Source organism: Paramormyrops kingsleyae, chromosome 6, assembly GCF_048594095.1.
Source record: "Paramormyrops kingsleyae isolate MSU_618 chromosome 6, PKINGS_0.4, whole genome shotgun sequence".
Taxonomy (NCBI): Eukaryota; Metazoa; Chordata; class Actinopteri; order Osteoglossiformes; family Mormyridae; genus Paramormyrops; species Paramormyrops kingsleyae.
The window spans coordinates 16,314,655-16,338,205 of NC_132802.1; the positions used below are offsets into that span (position 1 = coordinate 16,314,655).

The 23,551-nt window shown below is 45.3% G+C and overlaps 1 protein-coding gene across 7 annotated transcripts; it reads right to left on the bottom strand.

Moving 5' to 3' along the window:
- Window positions 1–954: 954 nt before the first annotated feature.
- Window positions 955–23,258, bottom strand: gtf2ird1 (GTF2I repeat domain containing 1). Of its 7 annotated transcripts, none has more exons than XM_023833130.2 (27): window positions 23,194–23,258; window positions 18,765–18,896; window positions 18,338–18,479; window positions 15,293–15,469; window positions 14,749–14,932; window positions 14,124–14,428; window positions 13,035–13,130; window positions 10,392–10,475; window positions 9,908–10,091; window positions 9,163–9,188; window positions 8,788–8,902; window positions 8,504–8,547; window positions 8,302–8,382; window positions 7,520–7,603; window positions 6,065–6,118; window positions 5,919–5,984; window positions 5,562–5,745; window positions 5,327–5,388; window positions 5,036–5,101; window positions 4,167–4,434; window positions 4,047–4,075; window positions 3,906–3,953; window positions 3,692–3,769; window positions 3,404–3,596; window positions 3,204–3,241; window positions 2,974–3,089; window positions 955–2,878 (listed from the first exon to the last, which is right to left on the bottom strand). In XM_023833130.2, exons 1-27 carry the CDS (start codon window positions 23,242–23,244, stop codon window positions 2,810–2,812), a joined length of 2,976 nt encoding a protein of 991 aa, XP_023688898.1. In that variant the 5' UTR covers window positions 23,245–23,258; the 3' UTR covers window positions 955–2,809. The 7 variants fall into 7 exon arrangements, with proteins under 7 accessions (XP_023688898.1, XP_023688901.1, XP_023688899.1 ...); XM_023833133.2 differs by lacking the exon at window positions 23,194–23,258 and adding an exon at window positions 22,975–23,187; XM_023833131.2 differs by lacking the exon at window positions 23,194–23,258 and adding an exon at window positions 22,100–22,939.
- Window positions 23,259–23,551: the final 293 nt, after the last annotated feature.

The window sequence follows — 23,551 nt, forward strand, 5'->3', positions numbered from 1 at the left end:
GATATGGTGTTACAAGTGAGGATCAGAGAGCAGAGTCAGGCAGTTTTTCTCGAGCAGTTGGGGCTAAGGGCTTTGCTCAGGGGCCTGTTGGTGATATGATTACTATGTCAGCCACTGGATTGTAATACAACCTCTTGTTCATGGGCATAGCACTGTAACCAACTGAGCTCCACAGATTGCAAACAGCACTTGAGATATTTTTTACTTGAACCAGGTATGAAAATGACTTATAAAAAAATACCATATGTGTTTAAAGGGAATAACCAGTCCACATTAAACAGAAAATATTATTGGTTCTAATGTGTGATGTTTTTTTTTTTTAATGGTAGTTTTATTACTCTTGGAGCACCGGATTATCTGTGGTTGGCAGTGACCAAGGGGTGCAGTCATTGCAATGCTGCGATTGTGCGATCAACTCTGTCCCTTGGGACTTGTGGGGTTTGCCTGCCTTTCCTGTTCCAAAGGACACTAGTCACCAAGGTTACCCGGTTGTGGGTGGTCTGCAGTGGCCTGGTGTAGCGTCCGGCGCTGTCACACTATCCCAGGATGGTTTTTCCTGAACACAGATAAGCAGGGAGTATTTCTCTGCCTGAACGAATGTGTATTTTAACAATTAATGTTGCTTCCTTTGTATAAGTGCATATTCCAATACAATTTTTCAAATTAGGTTTGCAAAAAGTCCCTCAGCTATAAACACAATTAAGAAAATATACAGCGCTATATTAAAATAAAAAAAATTATGGAAAAAACCCAAGACTTATCAGCCAACATGGACAATCATCCCATCCAGGGTATCCGATGGATCCTGGGATAGACTGCACTGGGGAAGTGGCTGTGGAAGACGGATGGAGGGGAGATACTACCTGGCTCCTTGACTGTAATGGAGTGCATCTGTCATTTCCATTACCCATCCAGCGCATTCAGCAAAGTGACCACGAGTTCGGCAAAGAAGAATGCAAGGCAACACCTTTTATTTGAAAGGCCTAAATGGCATTAAGGTACAGCATAGAAATTCCGGTGAATCCAGAGACAGCCGTTACAGGATAACACATACCGTTCAGCTTTGAGTTACATTCATAGTATATCTTTAATGTAACCGTTTACTTAATCTCGATATGCTACAAAAACGGGGAGAAAGAAAATTAGGGAATAATAAAAATATACGATCATTCATCTGGGATGTAGAGCCGTCACACGTGAAACGTGTCTATTTAGAGGAAATGCCCACGTCCAGACGATGGGCGATCTCCTTTCAAGATGGACGCCACAGCTGGCCACAAGGCACCAGCACTGAAGACGAGGATCTGTTAGACACACACTGCCCAGACGTTTCACTGGGACCTGAATGGATATAGCGAACATTCTGTTCTACGTCCCTGCAAATAAACAACCTATTTTTTCAAATAAATAAATAAATAATCAGACAGACACCTTTATGTCATCATATCAGGTTTTCTTTCCCCTACAGACAAAATGTCTTGTGTACATTATCCAGCATGAGCAGCATTCAGACCTCAGCTCTGCTGCTGTATCCTGGGAGTCGAGTTACTCCACCTGAATTGCTGCGATAAAACATCCAGACATACAAACTGCCGAATCAGTAAGTGTGGCCTAAGCAATAATTATAATAATGATGGTGGCAACACGACTGTATGTGAAGTTTGCGTGGACTCCTCCGTCGGCACGGGTTTCCCCCAGAATCCAAAATCACATAGTTGGATTAACTGTAGTCTCTCAAATGCCCATAGTGCATGGATGTGTATACGTGCCATGTGATGGACTGGCATCCCGTCCAGGGTGTCCCCTGCCCTGTGCTCTGTGATGGACTGGCATCCTGCTCAGGGTGTCCCCTGCCCTGTGCCCTGTGATGGACTGGCATCCCGTCCAGGGTGTCCTCTGCCCTGTGCCCTGTGATGGACTGGCATCCCGTCCAGGGTGTACCCTGCCCTGTGCCCTGTGATGGACTGGCATCCCGTCCAGGGTGTCCCCTGCCCTGTGCCCTGTGATGGACTGGCATCCCGTCCAGGGTGTCCCCTGCCCTGTGCCCTGTGATGGACTGGCATCCCGTCCAGGGTGTCCCCTGCCCTGTGCCCTGTGATGGACTGGCATCCCGTCCAGGGTGTCCCCTGCCCTGTGCCCTGTGATGGACTGGCATCCCGTCCAGGGTGTCCCCTGCTGTATGCTCGGTGCTTCCTGGGATAGACTCCGGGCTACCCATACCGGATTAACAGTGATGGAAAATGGATAGGTGGTAATAATAATAATAATAATAATAATAATAATAATAATAAACTGTGTGGAGGAAGGCTTTAGTGTCTGTAAAGTAATTGGCCTACAAGGCCTGAGCTTTCCTCTGCAGCAGAGAGAGACAGAATCCTCATGGGGGGAAAGACAGCAGACAGAGGGGTGGTGGAACAGGAAACCAACAGCCAGAAGAGGAACATTTTCAACAAACTGTATAATAGACCAGGCATCCAGAGGTTTCCGTGGAGATGCAGAGGCCAGAGACTGGCAAGGGAGCTTCTGCCAATGAGTACATCTTAAGCACAGAGTTCATTTCAATTTGCTCTTTAACAACAGCACACAAGCATGAATCCAGCACCCTCAGAGTGTAAAGGGCTCCATCACATCATCTCTGAAGATCTCAGTTGCTCCCCCCCCCCCCCTTCCTTTTGGCCATCGGGATGGGGGGTTTGCTACATGAACATCACTACACGGGGACGAGGACTGGAAGATGTGGCTGTAAATACTGAACTGACATCCTCCTCCCAGTCATCTGTCCATCCTGAGCAGACGCACATCCCGGCCACTAGTACTGCACCTTGCCGGGCACCTGCGCGTTCATGCCACTGTAGTCCACCATGTACATGGGCCATTGCTGCAGGGGAAAGGGGGTAACAGGCACCATTGAGACAGGGGGCCTTTGCCCAGCCAGCATGTCATTAAGGCTCCAAATAGCAGCAAACCACTCACCATCACAGGAATCTGACTGGTCGATACTCCAGACTCTGCCCCCGGGGGCGTGGCTGCCTGAGCACCATCCGGCACCCGTTTGCGTTTGCGGCGGCTGCTGCTGGACCCCCCCTTACCTGGTGGAAATGGCATAATAAGGTTTTATTAAACCCTGGACCCCCATGTCCCTCACTAATCATGACCCACGTGCGTGACACGTAAATGTGTCAAACCAATAGTGCTGTGCTCACCTGTGTTACACGTCTGGGTGCAAATTTCTGCAAAAGGCCTGTATCCAAAAAAAAAAAAAAGACAAAAGTCATTGCTGACACTCATCCAGCAGAAAGAAGACGCCCATCCGTTCATCCCTGACATGTCCAAGAGGCATCCTTCAACACACAATGGTTATGGTTCAGTTAGGGTGACAGTGGTTTCTTGTGTGATCACTCACTGTAACTGGCTCTTTATGTTGATGGTGATGTCATCCCGTGCCAGGAGGATCTTCTCCAAGCGCACAATGTCATAAGTGTTAGGGTTGCGGAAGGGAATATCTTCCGGAAGACCAGAAACTTCCACAGAGTCCGGACTGGCACGGATCAGTTTGTACGGCACCAGGACAGAGCGATCCAAGCCGAGAGCTTCTCCTGAAGATGGAGCATGGGGAATTCATAGGTACACAGGGACAGACAGAAGGACACACTGCAGAAAACATGGTCACATGTGAAAGTCTCCAGCTGACCATATTTCTTGTTGAAGAGCTCCTTGACTTGCTCCCGGAGGATGACCTTCTCCCCCATGCGGTTCACATCCTCCTCATCTGTTGGTAACAGAAACGCAACTTTCCGATGGGACAACTACTATCTAGCATGGTGAGCATGTTACGAGGCAGGAGACAATCGCTCTTACTGCCCTTACAGGTACTGAGCGTGCGGCCCGGGACACCGGCCACTCACCCTTTATCGACGCGTAGGCCTTCTTTAACAGCGTGATCCGCCGCGGAGCTGGGGGGGGGGGGGACAGCAGTGCAAAGTGAGTCCAGTGCTTTCGGAACTTCAGTCTGTCTGATCATGAGCTGAGAGTTGAATGGGGTTTACCTGGTTTGGGGATGAGTCCTTGGAATGGTCTGGAAGAAAAGAAATCCCGGTGTGTTTGTATTTTTTGAACTGTATCTCCATCCCAAATGACATGCGGCATGCATGAGCAGTGCCCCCTACCTGGTGATTGTGAAGGAGATCTTGTCGGCCACCGCTAGGATCCTCTCCAGGTTCTGGGAACCAAAGGTGCACGGCTTTCGGAAGGGGATCCCCGGGGGAAGCCCCTCGATGATGACGGAGCCGGGGTTGCTCTTGATGCGCTTGTAGGGTACCTGCACCGGGTACTTGATGCCCAGGGCCTCACCGTACTTCCTGTTGAACAGATCCTGGACCTGCTCCCTCAGAGTGTTGGCCAGATCGATTCTGGACAACTTGGCCTCCAGGTTGTCTGTGAGACGCGCACACACACAACATAAGTTCTAGCCACCATTTTGAGATCTTCCAAATTACTTGTTTCACAAGCTAGGCCAGGGTCAACCCATCTCAATGCAAGTCAATCAAGTCACTTTACTGTCATTTCACACAGAGCTTTGGACAGCCATAACAACAGAACAGTTTAACAATGAACACCGAACAAAAAATACTGGATATATTAAAATATAAACCCCAGAACACAACACTGAGTGCATGTTAAGGTCAAAGGAAACCCTATGAGGAAAGCATATAGAAAGCATATGTATGCGGACAGTAGACAGTGCAAAATAATATCACATATGTTGGTGGAGAATTTTCAGTAACATTTTACTTAAAGCAGTCATCATAACGCATTATTGATAGTATCGATACCTTCATAATGTATTATAATGCACTCATAAAGTATTACATACATGGCTAAAAATATTTATAAAATAGCACAACACATTATAGACATTTGTATTATGCATTATGAATGATCTATGAAGGTCTCATCTATAATGCACTATAAATGGTTACTAATGCTGCGAGGGGGAACTTCCATGCCTAGTATAAACTGACAATGCCATCCTTACCAGAGTATCCTGGTCTTTTCAGTGCCGTTCCGGTATCTTCTAGAACATTATCCTTAGAGTCCATGTCTGCTCATGTAGAAACACACAGTAGCACTCAGTCTTTCTGCATTTTAAGTATTTTTAAAGTCCTTTCAGAAAAAAACTGCCCATCATATGTGATGCAGATCCATTTTTGGTGAATATAAATAATCAGCATGCATGGGTGAGTCAGCATTTTAAAGATTACTGTTCACTATCATCAACTGATTTTGTGCTTCCAGAGGAAGCGTTCTGATGATGGCGCTGACGCACCTGGGTTAACAGTTGCATTGAGGGGGGCATCATGCTTGATTGGATCGGTTAACAGGTCCAGTCTGCAAAACAGGAGGATTTTTCACATAAATACTAACATCTGGACAGGTGTAGCAGAGCATCAAAACAACTTTCTCTTCATAATATTAGGCACAATACTATACTATACTAACCACAATACTAATTAATCGATAATGTAGTAGCGGATTGGCCGAATCTGACTTTAGACACTCGCCTTTTGATGACAAAGCGGATCTGGCTGCCCAACTCCAAAATTTTCCGCAGTTTGTTCACGCCGAAGCAGTTGGGGCGCCGGAATGACATGCCCTCTGGGAGACCAGTCACGTACAGATCGTCCGGGTACATCTGGAACTTGGAGTAGGGCACTCTCGTGGGTTCTGGGAGGCCCAAAGCTTCAGCTGGAATGAAGAGAGACACACAGGCTTCATGCACTGCATCAGAGCCCAGTGGACAACTGAATTCCATCATGAAACCAGATCCTCTGTGGGGAGCATCAATGGATTCCCACCTGAAGCACAACACCATTCTTCTGGCCTAGCTCACATCTGCATCGGACATAGGTGTGACTTACCATACTTTGCGTTGAACAGACCCTCCACCTGCTTGCGAAGGTGCAAAATCATCTCGCCGAGGTCCTCTGAAAGACACAAGCAACATGGACTAGTGCTCCTCTCAGAAGAAGCCAGACCAAGAGATGGGGCAAAGAGGTCCTTTTACCTTCAGCAGATCTTTGGGGCAAACTGGATGCCAGTTTAGGTGATGCTGACCCAGCTGAAAAGGAGAAGATACATCCTCAGTCACGACATAGACCAAATAGCAAGGATTCCCCAGGTGAAAAGGGACAGTAGTGATGGGTCATCAGCTCCCATCACTGAATCAAACACGCTAACATTTCTGCACTTACCGACATTCAACATGATGCCAAGTTGCACAAATCAAAACACTGCTAATATGAGTTAATATGAACACTTGGATATGAATACGTTTTCCTAAAACAGTTCAAGCTCAATATTTCTTCGCAGCATCAAATCAAAAGCCATTATTATCAACAAATCATGGTCCAACTATTAGTATGAGCTGCTCATCTGATGGCAGACTGTAATAAGCAGTAAATGTTCAAGAGGTCTTATTAACTCACGGTTTCTGCCTAGTCTCCAAAGTAAGGTTTTTGGGTCAACGGACAGATGTGTGGTCTATATCCACTAGACCAGTGTTTCCCAATCTGGGCACACACCGACAGTCTATGTTTTTTTTGCTCCCTATTGGGAGCTGAGAGGGAGCAAAAATGTGGAAAGAATGTCTGTGAGTCCCCGAGGACTGGATTGGGAAACACCGCAGTAGATGTTCACAGAGCGCTATGGCACGGTCAGTGGGGGGCGCTATAGGGCTAACAACGACATGAGGTCTAGGTCATGAGTGTACAGTCACACCTGGCATGCAGGAAGGAAACCAATAAAAGCTGGGGGGGTGAATTTTAAACAGAATTAAGTTATAATATGAAACAAAAAACATTACACACCACAACATATGTAGCTGGATCTGGGTGCCTGTTTTATACTAATAATCAGATGCTAGGATAAATGTTGCAGCTACTAAGGAAAGAAATATAAAATATAAAGTGGTACATGTGCATGTTCAGGGCAGGCTGATGTCCAGCTTATTCTCCCCTTCAAAGACAGCAGCAGGCCGGACTGTAGACACATGGCACTTTAGCACACGGCGCCGTCACCCAGAAATCAGCTCACTATCAAGCCTCCGCCAGCTATCACAGGTGCTGCGAGAAACTTAGTTTTGAAAAGAGTGTCCCGAATGGAGAGCTGGGAAAGACTGATGGTGCTTTTCCAGATTGAATAGGTCACTCCTGATGAACAGAGGAGAACATTGGGCAGGGCCACTGGAAGATGGGGCGCCAGTATGGTCTCAAGGGCGGGGACACTGAGATTTGAGGTGCTACTGAGATTTTGAGGGTGGGGTGAGGGCGGAGCCACTGGGAGAGAGGGAGCTAGTGAGATTTTGAAGGCAGGGTGAGGGGAGATGAGAGTATCTGTGAAAAGAGATTTCATACGTTTCCGGAAATGAAGCTCCCTAAGAGAGGGAGCGAGGCTGCTGGCCACGGCCCCCAGGGCGGCGCTGTGTCCCGCCGGTGCAGTGGGGAGGTGAAGCCGCAGTTACCTGCAACGACCTCTGGGGGGTGCATGTCAGGGGCCGCGGAGTCGACCAGAGGCTCGCTGGGCTCCTCCACAGAGACGCTGGTGTCTGAACGGAGAGACAGCAGGAGGGTAGCGGTGAGGCACAGGGCACTATGGATCCATTAAGGACCTGCATCCGAGCCAATGGTTCCTCGGAATTAGTAATACCGTGAATTACCATTAATTATACTGATTTATCACAAGGTTATGAAACACATCATTCGCATTTCAGTTACACCGGCATCTTCATTCAAACCTGCCTGATTAGTAAATGAATACATCATAAATTCTTCAAACAATACCCACCCACCTACCCATCCATCCACTAATTTTTTTTTAATAGGGGGCCTGGAGGTAGTAAAGGGCACTAGGCTAGAGGACACCCTGGACCGGAAAAATGTCCCCACAAGGTAAAAAGTTACAGCTTTTTATCACATTGTGGGGAAATCTGGTCCCCCACAATGTAACAACTACACACACACCAAGTTGCAAAATATCCTGCAGGAAACTGGAGTATCAGGAGGAAACGCACATGACAGGAAATCTCCACACACACTCAGCAGAGGTAGGACTCGAACCCCCGACCCTGGAAGTGTGAGGCTGCAGAGCTGCCCACTTCATTCACACTTCGTTGTGTCGGCGTGCATTTCAAAGACAGCACAGAAATTCCATCCAGCGCAGCGCTCCAGAACGTGCTGGAGCTGCTCCGATCTGCCAACACGCCGGAGAATTCCGCAGCTATCAGGCCTGCGGAGCCCTTCTTACCCGGGATTGTCACCTGGATGATTTCTCCATCCGGCGGCTCAGTTTTAATCTTTTTCACAGGAACGCAATCGGCAGAAGGCCCTAGGAAAGCAGAGCAGGCAGGCATCACACAACCGGGACATACCCCTAGATCTCTGCAGACATTTTTAACCTTCCTGTAACATCCAGAACGAAAATCAGCAACACCTGAACAGCAACTAACCTGGTTCACAGTCTGCTAGCGGACTTACACAGGAGCTGGTTGATCTGAGAGGAAAGAGAGACACAAACAAGTAAACATAAAAAAACTTGTCTGCCAAATCCAGTTATGGCTCAGTGGGTTAGAACGCTGTACCTGTGATCGGAAGGTTGTCAGTTTAAATCCCAGAATCAGCAGAGTGATGTCACTATTAAGCCCCTGAGCAAGACCCTTAACCCCAACTGCTCCAGGGACTGGCTGACCCTGCATTCTCAAAAGGAAATGTGGCTTTGGATACCCCCCCTGACCTGCTGCTCTGAGCATTGGCAGACCCTTCCAAAGCCGGCAGCTGGACCCGGGGGACATCCTGGAAAGCGTCCTCTGTCATGGAGGGCAGCTCCTCCTTGCACATCTTTCCAGCAGCTAGAGGAAGGACACGGCATAGAGACTACAGAAAGCGCCAGGCTAGCTGGTAGCTACACTAGCTATCCAGAAGGCTGCAGGTTCGAGACCAGCAATGTAACCTTCTACTAGCTAGTTGCTCATGATCTGCAGCAGGAGAATATCAAACCGCATATACAGCATAAATGCTGGGGCTGCTTTATAATTAAGCTATCATTATGACAGCACATCAGCACTGATTCAAATGACCTGTTACAGTTTAAAGGCGTGTCTGAAATTACCTGTGAAAATCCTCTCATCAAACATCCTGTAATGAAGGAAAGAGTATGTCATTAGTATGTGATTAGCATGTGATCATTGCAGAAAGGAGCAAAGCTGGGTCATATTTACAGGGACTTCCTCACTCGTGCCCCAGAAACAACGAGCTCAGGGTGTTATTGGCTGTGAAGCACACAGTGACAGAGTAACAGCCCGTCAGCTGAGAAACAGACAGTATGAGATGTAAGGCTAAGGGTACAACTTACTCATAGTCATTCATTTTGGGCGCTAATGAATTATTTTACTGTCCTGTTTATTGCACAGCCTCATTAATAATTGTGGAACATTTATTATTTGAGGTTGGCTTGCTGCACATAAGCAGCAAATCAAACTTTTAAAAATGTTTACTTGTCCTTATAGAAAGAGTAACAGCAATAGGCCAGTTTCATCTGTATTTTGAAAAAAACAGGGTTGAACCAAAACCATTCAAAACACAGAATTTAGCTGTCACTTCCAAACACAGTTGCGTTGACCATAGGTCTGGGATCGATAAATCAATAACGTTAATCTAATCTAATCTCATCTAATCTAATCCAATCTAATCGAATCTAATCTAATTTAGCATAATCTAATATAATCTAACCTAATTTAATGTAATGTTTGTGCCAAAGACAAAGCGCTTCAGTTTACCAACGTTTACATCACCACCTGAGACCTTAAGGTTGCATCGACCACAAGTGTGACCCAGAAACAAACACTGGTATTTACCGCCTGACCACGAAGCGCACTCTGTGCCTCTCCTCCAGGATACGCTTGAGTTTGGGCACTCCGTATGTGCATGGCCTCTTAAAGGGGATCTTATCTGGAATCCCAATGATCTCCACTGCCTCCGGGTCACACGCGATCTTCCGGTATGGAACAGGAACCATGTGGTCTAGACCCAAAGCTTCAGCTGAAATGCAGGAAACAGACCAGTGTAAAAAGCGTTAAAAAGCCTCATTATCTGTAATGTAGTCTCACTGTATATCTTCAGTTTAAAACTAACGATATCGTGGCTCTATATTTTTGCAGTTTTATTTCATTACACAGATGTACATTGTGTGTTTGTCTACAAATGTGACAAACGAAACTCCTAACATGAAACGTGAAACGTCCATGAAGCTGCCTGCGCGGATCCACTCTGGGCTCTCAGCCCCGACACCAGCAGGAAAGCAGTTAGAGACCCCCAAAGCCGGGGAGATGTGTAGCTCACCATAGCGGCTGTTAAACAGGATCTGCACGCATTCCCGCAACGTGTTGATGTCTTCCGTCTCCCGAATGAACGTGTCCCATTTCTCTGTGGCAGAAGAATGAATTTCTAACATTAAAAATGACACAATCCTCTAGGTGTCAGACCGTCTTAACGTAAACAGTCACTCTGTCAGTCTGGCTGAGATAGAGGGAATCTGTGTAGAAATTTGTTTGTGGTACTTTGAGATTCGTAACAATATTATGGAGCAGATTCAGGGTGGTAGTACTCTGCAATGCCTTAGCAGTTACTGAATGCCCAGCTGGAATTCACTGAAATTATCATTGTGGTACTCCCAGAACAAAATGCATGGTCTTGATGTTTTAATGATTCTTATGATCCATTTGGCTGAACAGTGACTGTCACTGATTAAACTGTGATTATATCACATTGGTCGATTTGGACTCAAAGTGGGTGCAGGAAAAAAATCCACCTTTTTCCTCTTAATTTTTCTGAAATTGAAGTGGACAAGAAATTTACTCCAAAAAATGAGTATTCGGTTTATTACTGTGATGCCTAACTTCGACACATGTTGGATAAAACAGAAAAGTAAAACTGAAATTACACACAACTAGGACTTGAGGGTATAGAAATGGATGGATGGATGGAAATATGGGTGTTTGTGTTCATTGTTGATTTAAAGTGCTGGTCATTGTTTTAAATTAGAATCAGGCCGTGTGGAGGTCGCATGCTCTCCCCGGGTTCGTGTGGGTTTCCGCCGGGGGCTTCGGTTTCCTCCCACAGTCCAAAAGTATGCAGGATAGGTTGACTGGCGACTCTAAGTTGGCCTCGTAATTGTGAGAGTGTGCGTGTGACTGTGTGAGTGTTTTCGCCCTGCGGTGTGTTGGTGACTGCCCAGGGTTGGTTCCCGCCTGTGCCCCTTGTTCCCAGGATAGGCTCCGGTCCCCCCCGCGGCCCCAGTGGGGATTAAGCAGTTACGGTGATGGATGGATGGATGTTGCATCAGGATGACGTGGTTAAAAACCAAAAATGGTCAGAATCAAACAGTATTGCCTTCTGTACAAGCCATCCTGTCACCATAAACATGATCGCTAACATAAACATGATCACTCAAGGTCAATTGATACTTCACTTTTCCACAGGCGCTTTCGGTCCACGCAATGAGTGACGTACGTTTTGTCATCAGGGAATTGCACCGGATGGTTCGAGTGTAGCCCAGATATTCATGTCTGGCAGATAACATGTGCATCAGTGCGCAACAACTGCGCATGTGCAAGGAAATTGACTAGGTGTATTCCAGTAGGTGGTAGCACTGCCTTTCACAGAGTAGAGGTCAACAAAGAAAGAGTATGGAGATTTCTTTGTGACATTTCTTTAATTGTGTGTGTCAATCTGTCTTTAAATATATGTGTCAATCTATTGTCCAATAAATACGGTTGCCCAAACGGGTCAATGTAATGCAAAAGCCGCAGCATAAATACAAAAAACACAAGACATTTAGTATCGCGTTTGTGTCGCAGAAATATATGAGGCACCAAGCTTGGAGGTCTGTAGCTATTGACTGTGCAGACAGTTGGCGGCTTCTGCACACTGCGCGCCTCAGCATACGTTGTCCCCGCTCTGTGATTTTACATGGCCTACCACTTCATGGCTAACTTGCTGTTGTTCTCAATTGCTTCCACTTCGTTATAATATCACTAACAGCTGACCGTGGAATATTTAGTAGCAAGGAAATTTCACGAATGGACTTATTGCACAAATGGCATCCTATCAAACTATATTCATAAAGGTTTCCCAGCTCCACTACATTGATTGTATTTGTGTTTGTTGCAATATGTCTGCCTTCTCCTGGTCTGCAGCACTGACCGTGACCATCTGCGTCCACTGACAAATGTACAAAAGAGTCTGTACACAATGCATGTACACAAGAGTCTGTTTGCACGACCGTGAGTGGACTCAAATCAAACACGGAAAAGTGAAGTACAAATTAGATTTGGCATTGACATGATCGATAATGTTTTACAGTGCTCAGACACAGAAGTCTAAAGGTTTTGACAAGATGTGCATGTCAATAATAAAAAAATAACAGCTGACCTTCCACATTGTTAATATCTCACTGGAATACAGCGCATTAGCCGTTCTTAGCTATGCTATCAGCACCTGCTACCAATGCAACACCATATACACAGAACTTTCACTGAAATCATCATCCGGATGTTTCTCAAACTTTGAAACACATCAACCTATAAATACAGCTGGACTATTAAGGCCGATTTAATACTAAAATATTATTTCTAACAATGTTAAAAAGGAACAGACATATTTGCAGAACGTTTAGCTTCGTTTGCTCTGATAGCGAAATTAACCAGACACTGGCATAACCTGTCCAACCGTCTTGTGACGCAAAGATGCAGTGAACCTAGAAAGTAGGGGACACTCCGAGGGACACTGGAGAATGGATGAGGGTTCGACACAGCCGACAACTCCATTTTTGACTGTGGGAGAAAACTTGCATACCCAGAGGAAACCAACGCAATTTACAGTCACAAGCAACAGTCCCAGAGGGGCCGGGTGGCAATGCGACAGGATGAAGCATTTAAATCACAGAGCAGACCCCCCCCCCCAATATGGATGCAGGACACTAACCTGATTTCTCATGCACTATGGAAAACAGGAGCCTCTTGGAAAAGTGCAGACCTGTGGGGCTCTGGGCCACATCACCTGGGACCCCCAGCCGGTCGCCTGGCAGAGGAGAAAGATCACAAGTTCAGCAAGCTGCAGGACACAAATGAAAAGCTAGCACCAAGGTCACCAAGTCAGCTAACTGTACACAGTGGGCCAGTGCTAACTATGCTAAAGCCACTCAGGGTAATCCATCCCTGATCACCGATCCGTGTCACTGTACATGGCGAGTCCATGCTAACTCCGCTAACACCCTCAGGTTAACCCATCCCTGATCACCGATCCGTGTCACTATATATGGTGGGCCCAAGCAAACTCTACTAACACCCTCACAGTAACCCATCCCTCATCACCGGGTCACTGTACAGGGCGAGTCCATGCTAACTCCGCTAACACCCTCAGGGTAACCTGTCCTTGATCGCTAAGACAGGTCACTGTACATGGTGGGCCCATGCAAATTCCGCTAATACCCTCAGGGTAATTAGTCCCTTATCATTGAGCGGAGTTACTGTGCATGGTGGACCCATGCTAACTCCTCACAGGGTAAGTCATTCCTGATCACCAAGCCAAGTTTTTGTGCACGGCGGGTCCATGCTAACTCCAATAACACCCTCAGTATAGCCCATCTCTGATCGAGCCGGATCACTGTGCACGGCGGGTCCATGCTAACTCCACACATCGTAGTCCACCCCTGATTACTGAGGCGAGTTACTGTACACGGCGGGCCCATGCTAACTCCGCTAACACCTTCAGGGTAACCCATCCCTGAGCACCAAGTTGCTGTACACAACAGGCCTGTGCTAACTCGGCTAACGTTGCTCAGGGTAACTCATCCATGGTGGCAGTTTCTGGCTTTTACAAGCTAAACCATCTAAAAATACAAAATGACACAAGCCCTCTTGGAATGGATGTCCAGCTGAAGATGGGGTCTTCCTCTCAAATGCAGGACTCTCAGCTGTCCCCAAACCACACAGACAGAGAGAGGACTAGGGCTTAGGCTTGCTTGTTATAAATATCAGTCGAGGGGCTCAGGTTGCCAGGAAGATGACCTACCGCCGTCGGCACAGTCCTTAGTGGGCGTCGCCTTCTCAGCCCCCGACGACCACGCGCTTTGCCGCTCTTTGCCGACATTGTAGAGGGAGGTGGGCTTGGACTCCATCTTGCCGTCGGTGTGCCCCTGTGAGGACATGGGCATCCCGTACAGGAAGCCGAAGAGTCTGGAGCCGCTGGTGGCAGCAGCAGTAGCCTCCTGGCCACCAGCCTTAACGGGGACGTGGTTGGCAAGGTTTTTGCCAACAGAGGAGATGTGGTTGACTTCTGGGCAGGGCTGGACATCCCGGGATGGCTCCTCCGTCGTTCTGTAGTGTCACGAGGATGATTTACAACCTTAATAGTTCAAATTAAGGGGCTGAGGCTTACAAAACAAAGTTTAAAAACAAGCTTCTCTTTGATGCTAAATCACATGATGTGGGGACCTTCATGTCACTGTCCTTCTTCAACAACCCTGGAAGAACAGATCTAACATCTACATGTCTGTAGTACAAACAAGCAAAATTGCCTGGATGGAATTTTGACAACGCTATTTATATACTGACCTATAAAGTTATGGTTATTTGCAGCTATAAAATATCCAAAATAAACACAGAAACATTATGTATCAGCACAAGAAGCCTGGCACCTTTTGACCGTGAAGCGGATGCGATTGCTCTGCTCCAAGATCTTCATTAAGGTCTTGGTGTCATATTCAGTGGGCTTTCGCAGGGAGATCCCATCGGGTAGGCCATGGACAGACACGGAACTGGGGTCCTTCAGGATCCACTCATAAGGCACAGGGACCAGGCTGCTCTTCCCAGCAGCCTCACCTGTGGGTCGTAACATGGCCGAGAGCCCAGATGCCACTAAAGGTCAGGTATGAGATTCTCCGGCCTGTTTGCAAACTGCTGTTTTCTTATCAGGTTACAGGGATACTGTGTTTCATCTTGCGTTCTTTGGAGAATGAGCTGCTTAAAGAGCAAACCTCAATTTTAACAGTAATTCCTAAATGTCTTCTAAGGAAGCTTCTAAGCTTATACATTCGAAACACCTAACTAATGCACATGAATGGAAACAGATGGGAAGATGACGATGTATGTCCACAACACCATCATAATCTAAACCTCTGTTCATATAAGAATCTGTATATCAAAATAAAGAGGTGAAAGGGATCTCATTGAGGATCTCACTGTAAAGCACGCTGAAGACTTCCTCCACCATCTTCCTGAGGATGGAGGTGTTGGAGTGGGTGTCCACAGGGCCTCTCAGCGCAATGTGTGCTGCTTCCTTACTGACTTTACTGGTGTCGCTTTCCGAGACTTTGGTGTGGGTGTTTACGGAGGGTACAGTCTGCAGACAGGGCACTCCTGTAGGGGAAACAGCCAGCGGCAACGTCCCCTTAGCAACATTATAGCATAAGGCTGGGCAATATATCGATATTATATCAAGTATGCGCAATAATCACCAGGCCTGCAGATGACAGGCAAAATATTTGGCCAATGCCTACTTTTCAGTACTATACGGACGTTTATTTATGCCCAAAATTTGGTAAGCAGATTAGTAGTACAGCTCAAATAGGCATTTTATGACACTCAAAAGTTAGTAATCAGTATCAATTCGGCATATCCTTATGTTTAATAAATGTGTCAGACTTTAAGTTGCAAAAAGTACCGCCACACCAAGACGTCTTTTTACTTTGTTTATCCACAAGATCTCCTCTTTTAAAAGATGTCCTGGCTGCTGAGCTGTTCCATTCTTCACCGGCACTTCAGTGCTTATCGCACTGCAGTATACCAAACCATAGTATACCGAAACAGTATTACGTGGTGTGCCTGCTACAGTGAATTTCACACTGAAGTATACCAAACCATAGTATACCAAAACAGTATCATGTGGTGTGCCCGTTACAGTGCATATCACACTGAAGTATACCAAAACAGTATTATGTGGTGTGCCTGCTACAGTGCATTTCACACGACAGTATACCAAACCATAGTATACCAAAACAGTATCATGTGGTGTGCCCGCTACAGTGCATATCACACTGAAGTATACCAAAACAGTATTATGTGGTGTGCTCCGCTAACTGAATTTAATAAACATAAAGACACGCCAAGTTTATACAAATGACTAACTTTCGGGTGTCATAAAACACATCTCATTAATATTTTAGCCGTACTATTTAACTGTTTAACAAATTATGAACATAAATAAACATCTGTATAGTACCGAAAAGTTGGCATCCGGCCAAATGTTTCACCTGTCATCTGACGCCCTGGTGATTATTGCGCATGCGTGGTATAATATAGATATGATATCGCCCAGCCCTATTTTAGTACCGTGCCCTTGTATGTTTGAAAGGATCCAGAAATTAACAATGGGGCCAAAAAATAAAGGCTGATATATATTTCTATGCTGAATCAACACCATAAGAACAGCGTAAACATGGACTCTACACCATACCCTGGCATGCACCTTGCCAGAAATGTAACTACATGCCATGGTAACACAGACCGTAAAAACTATGATTGCTCAACTTGGTAGAATTCATTTTTTCATGGGAGCGAAGAAAGCATACATTCTAGGTCTACTTATATCATTGACTGAAACTTAAGCGTTTGTCAAAATGTGCTAACTTTTACGTTTCTTCTGCTTACGGATTCAACTTTCATAAGCAACATTATTTTTCAGTACATTTCCGGTATTAGGAAATCTTGGGGTTTACGTTTCACTAGAACATTTATATTGCCATAGGAAACAAAACTTAGCAAGTTTGCAATTTTAATGACTGCTCATTTTCAAGATTATATAGTATAAATTTAACATTAAAGTTTACCTCCACTACTTTTGCATGAGCTCTGCATGCGCTCTCTCAGCCAATGCTAATCATTTTCATCCTTGCTGTTTAAATCACTCACAAATAGAAGTGTTTGTGATAAATTTATTTTTAATTAATTTCTGCTCTGTAAATGTTGCAATATTTATCACAAAAATTGATTTTTTTCCCCCCGATATCGTGCACCCGTAATACGAAGTACAAAATACTAACTACTATGAGATATCTAACAACATAAAATGCAACATTACTACCTCATGTCGAATGTGATATAGTGGTACTTTGCTCTACCATATGAGCAATGGGTAGCATGTAGAGAATGCTGCAGCAGTACAACAAAATTAGCAACTTGCTTTAGATAGGGTGACCAGATAATCCATGTCAGGGAGGACACTCTGAGCTAGGACAGGAATTGTAAATTACCATTTCAATTAAACGGACCTGGATTTCACTTGAGCACTGAGTTCTTGCTGTGTGCTGATTGGTCAGTCTCCTATAATCATGCATGTGTCACTAATGTTAATGTGAAACAGCTGGATGAGTCTTTCAGTCAAGGAAATAAACCAGTCAAAGCACAAGAAGAGCTGAACTAATTAGCCGAGCACAGGAGCCTTTCAATTTGAAAGTAGTTTGTAAAACCTGAAGTAGCTCAAAGTGTCCTCCCTGACATGGATTATCTGGTCACCCTACTTTAGAGGCAGTGAGCATACAACATTTCATGCCACAATCTCATACAAACAAGACCAGAAAGGAAGGAATTGACCAAGGTGGTTTTCTTGCACTGCCCCCTGGTGGACATGACCTTTAATCCTCCAGATTGGCATAATCTATGCATTCAAGTACGAGCAGCAGCACCGCTTGCGTAGCGACAACACTCATAAACGTACATGATGCACGCGTAGAGTATAAACCACTCCTAACTTTAGAAGACGCATAAAAAGACTTTTTTTATAATGGCTCGACATTTTTCCAGATTTCTCTACGGGAAGTTTGGAGCAGCACAAATGTAACTAAGCCTTGATAAATGCATATTTTTTTCTGTTTCAACTGCGTGATTCAACAATTAAGTATATCACAGGATGGGTAAAATCCAAAACTATGTATCACCTAGTGTTTTGGCAGTGTAATCGCAGAGCGACACAAACACACCAACATAGGCCACTTATGTAGGTGACGGCATAGACTCGACGCAGAAGTATAATTCAGGCTTAACATCAAGAGCAAACATGGTAAATATGCTAAGGTAGCACCTGGTTGGACCTGGGCTGCAGAGCAATGAAGCTCACAAGCCCCACAACAGCTGGCCTTCATGCAACTAGCTAACAATTGCCAAGAGCAGATGAGACGGAGTTCAAACAACAATAACATTTCCAATCAACAGGCGGTATCTGTGACTGACTGCAGAACTTGTGGAAGTCGGTCTGGATCTCCTTCCGGGAGTTGAGGAAGACCCTGCCCTTCTCCGTTCCCACGGCGATCACGCTGTCCTCATGCACCGTGACACATGCTACTTCCGCATTTAGCTTGGACATGGCCGTGCACTGGAAAAGACAGGTCGAGGGTCAGAGCGGTGGCCCCAGAGGAAAGACGAGGGCCATGAAAGAGGAGGAGCAAACAAACAGCAGCATCAGCCGCAGCATCAGCAAGGGTGCAGCAAACTGGCCCACCTGTTTATGTGATCGGCAGTGGCCCAGCCTTGCAGTTTCAGGGGGATTAACCTCCGGAGACTGGTATAATCATTTATTACCATCATAAACAGGCATACGGCAGGCCGGCCTACCGGGGCCCATCTGCCAGGCGGTGGCACCAAATTAAAGGGAAATTACCACGGAGTCCAGGGCAGACACCAGGCTGGTGAGGATCTCCTGTCTGGCAGACACCTGGGGAAGCCGCAGCTCAGCGCGGGGGCCGGCTTGCATCCCATCACACGGCGGCTTCCGCGCGTGTGCCATGGCCACCTGGGGACAGAGAGGAACGCATTCACTAGCTCAGGCCGTGCCCACATCACAGAGGACGAGCCCACCCGCTCGCTGGAGCCGATACGAGACTTTCCAGGAAGTAAAGGGAATTACATCAAAGGAAAACTCAAAGCCATCATATGGTCGAAAGGCAAATTCATTCAAACTGATAAAACAACAAATATGCTTAGTGTATTAACGTAAACTATGTACAAATGCAGAGCAATGAACCTTAAAAACAGACACCAAACAGTTTCATGCTTTTCTTTCCTAGTTCAGCTGAATGACGAGCCTCAAGCTCAAATTTAAACCCATGGCAGAATTTGCAGATATTAGTCGAACAGAAAATAAGATATGTAAATACGAGGCAGAAATCTAACCATCTTAAATGCTGGATTAATTTATAGCAGAAGCCAAAATTTGTCATGTGTGAGGTGGGATGGTAGTGTGATTAGGAGGCTTTGAAAGCGATGCTAAGGGTGTGTCTGCCATATGCTAATGCAGAATCCATTACAGACCAGTGAAAGTAGCTCATTACCATAGGCTTTTGTCAAGCAATTAAAGTCGACTCAGATTATTGTTTTAAAACCATTCATCCTCAATCTGCACTCTATAGAAGTGAAAGGTCTGGAAACGTAAAAATAGCTTTGCATCAGAGGCAGTAATTACATCTTGGAAAATCGTACTCTTTAAACTACTAATACGACTTTCAGTATTGTTACGGGTATTTACTGTAAGGATCACACACTTTTGCCAGGTTTTACTCCACCAGTTACCAAAATAAAATATTACTTATATTTACAGATGCACAGACACATTCTGTGACATTATGTCCCAAAAGGAAGAGAAGCTTGCTAGAGGTATATATTGTACATATATATAATTTTAAATCACAATCCTAATTCCTGGCCCCTCGTGTTGTCATGGCAACCACAATCGGTCTCCTTGGAAACTAATCTCGTGGCATTTGAACAATGCGGCTCTGGCCTTTAATCTCTCCAGACACTGGGAGTCATTATCCCAGCCTCCAGGCAGCCCAAACACTGAGCGAGCGGGGCGCCCCCAGCTGCACGATATATTGGCCGATTCAGCGTCTGTGCCGCCCCCCTCGACACAACGGCACAGAAACACACATCGCCCTACCTGAAAACAACCGTAAATCCTTATGTGCCTTAATCCCACTCCACAGATCGGCATCAGATACATCTTGTGAAATGCAATCTCGAAGGTTAACAAACTAATATTCTCTATATTTGTACATCGACTGTTGTTTAATGTTAAAAACAAATGTTCACTTTACAGCTACTCAGCCGGAGAGTTACTTGGTAACCTAAATGGAAGAAAGGACCGGCATGAATGAAGACCTAGACACACAGAACTGTAACATCTGCACAACTTGATTACTTGGCACGGATATGTTTTTTTCGTCATTGATCTTATAAAGAATTAATAACTTTTATTCTTAATCATTTTATGTGGAAATAGAATTTGTGTAAAAAAATCAAGATAAATGCATCCAAGAACTTCAAGAGAGTCATTTGAAAGGAACATTAAGGCACATAGAGGCGACATTTTAAAGGTTCCTAAAGGGTTCGACGTCTACAAGGCGGCGGCACTGACCACCCCGCCGAGCAGCAGCACACGTCCACATTGTGAACCATATCTGTGCATTCAGCTTCATACTAAGACGTAGCCTACTCACTGAAAACACATTACCACACCCTGATTTACAGGAAATAAGATAAGATAATGCCGTAAATGGTGGACGCTTCAGGAAACGTCATCCGGACAATCTGTGCTCGCTCCTGGTGACTTTCCCCCCTCGGTTGACAGTGCGGGGATAGTGACTTGTTGAATCATTCTCCATATGGTGACATTACGGTGACCTGGAAGGGTATCATGGCCTCCTGAGCGGTTTTCCCCTAAGAAGCTTGTGTTTGACATCGATACACGGCGATCTGCTTCGCTATAAACCCTGAACAGGAGGTTCTGGCTGTTTAAATAAAGCTGCTGAATGCTGATCATTCAGTTCAACGCCGACCGCTGACTTTTAGCTTTTTAATTACCATTTTGTGTCACCAACGAAACACCAACCTGTCTCATGCTCTTTAAAATCATTTATACTCTTTACTGTCATATTTTATAAATGACACAATTATGATCGGTGGCTTGTGTTTCCTATATAGCACAAAACCACATAAATGTATGCAACTATTTTCCCACTACAAACGTTATTTATAGCGGAACATTGTGTTTGCATCTGGCCAAAACATGCAGTGGTTACGTAAAGGAGCGTCTCATAACACATAATACCAGGTAAAACATGTATAAAACACGAATACATACAGTTAGACACACAATACTTAAGTCCATCGATTTTACACTGCCAGCATTAATTTGACATACTAATGGACTAAATAAATTTTAAAACTTTTATACCGAACAAGTTAAAACTATTCAGAATTAGAAGTGTTAGGCTGTGTACAAAACTGAAAAGCTACGCGGTTAATATTATTTTTGTCGAGGCCCGGAGATCGTTAACGTCAAGCGTTAAATATTTTAATGTACAGAAACGCGCCTTTGTTGGCGGCAGCTGCACTCCGCTTTATTGCTTTTTAGTGATTTTTTTAGTGACATTAACATTTACGAATGCTGAACGTCGCGTCGCGATCATGCCCATCATACACACGGACCGCCTTTATCCCGTCGCCACCGAATGATTTTTTTCCAAAAGCTTAACGTCAACTGTAATATATTTGATTGCAAATATATAATATTTGTAATATATTGGATCTCAGCCGATGACACTGTAAAGTCGATCGTAAAGCGCAAAAAAAGCGACGGCCGGCCGCAGCAGCAGCAGCAGCAGCAGCCCGCGATGTTACTTTGTAACGCTGAACAATAAGCCGGAGGGAGCGGATAACACGCCTGCACGCAGGGGCTCCGTGGCGGTGCTCCGGGCCGCCAACTCGCAGCTCCACCGCCTTACATAATGTCCATAACGCCGGGCATCGCACTGCCAGACCGCCGAGACAAAGCCATGCAGGGTTCAGCCAGCCTCATGTGTTTTTCCTCTGGACACCATGTTTACCATCCCCTCCCCCAGAATTATAATCCATAATTTCACTATTTGTGTAATGTCACGTGTTCCCCCAAAACATCTCACGTTAACTAAAAAACACTAAAGCATGCATCATGCTTACCAAAACAATCGCTTTAATTTCCTTACGATCTCAATCCCGGAATACGCGCAGCTTATTCTCTATTTAATCCGATTGAAAAGTGCAAGCAGGATTTTTCTCCCATTTATGATCTGGCGTTAATAAGATCCCGAAACCTTATAATCCGCAACATCATAGTGATATTGATGGCTTCTTTAAAATGTTGCACGGTAGATTATTGCAGTTTTTGGCCGTTTCTTTCTGTTTTCTTTAGCGGAGCTCAGTGTCCCCTTTCCCCTTTCTTTGTTCTGTAATCCAGTAAAATTGAAACCCATTCGCCTCCGCTAATCCCAGCCCAACTCAACAACAGCATCTATTGGCTGTAATTTACATATAGGATTAAGGAACCTCTGCAAAAGCATGGGGGAAAAGCTGCCTTTAAAATGGGAAGTGAGCAGGGATACTCCTGTATTGCAGATTGCGATGCCCCAGCTCACTTGTGCATGACTTTTTGCTGCTTAAGTAACGCAGATCTTTTCTTTCCATCGTCAGATTAACTGCACAGATTATTGTCCCTGACACGAAAATGCATTAAAAAACACAGCCCACATTAACAGTCTGGCCTCGTCCCACGCTGATCGCAGGTAATTTTGGCAAATTCACCTTTTTGTGTCAAAATTTAAATAATAAATCTGTTTTTAGGAAAGAAAAATGCACATAAAATACATGAAATCACATGGAATTCAATACATAATTTTTCGCATATAAATTAAGCACCGAAAAGGAAAATGCGATTTTATAAAATAAAAGACATATAATCTGCGTTTGGACAATGCACCATCGGACGCAGCACAAAGCCTGGCACAGCGCCGCCTGCCATGTGATCCCCGCTTGAACCCGAGGCTCCCATCGCTTACGGTTAAACTATGGCCGACCGCAACCGTTTCCCGAGTTCCTCTGCCCAAGGCCCCGATCGCTTGCGGTTAATCTACGGCCGACCGCAATCTTTCCCCGGGTTCCTGCGCTCCGACAGTTCCTGAAGCCTGGCGCCATCCTCCCTGATCCCATGCATTGCCATCGACTCTGAAATGTGAATTTTCCTCTTCCCACTAACAGCCTGTTCAGCCACAAGTCACCTTTCCCCAGAACATTATGCTCCGTCCTCTGATGTCCCCTATGTGCCTCATATCCTGTGACAATTTGCTGCCATGTCCTGGCTGCATGTCCCTCCTACAGAGATTCAGTTTGATGATATTGAAATTTAAGACTGAGCCAGCCGCAGGTTGAAATTTGATTTATTAAAATAAACAGCACGTTAAGTGTATTGTCGGTGTAGTTCTAACGCTTAAGTCAAGTTTTTACTACTCTGTTTTGGTTCACACTGAGCCAAAATAAGCTTTATAGTGGAATTAATCCAAACGGGAAAACTAACATTAGAGCGAGCCTATATTTAGATGTTATTTTGCTACTTAATTTTATTAGTATTATTTTGGA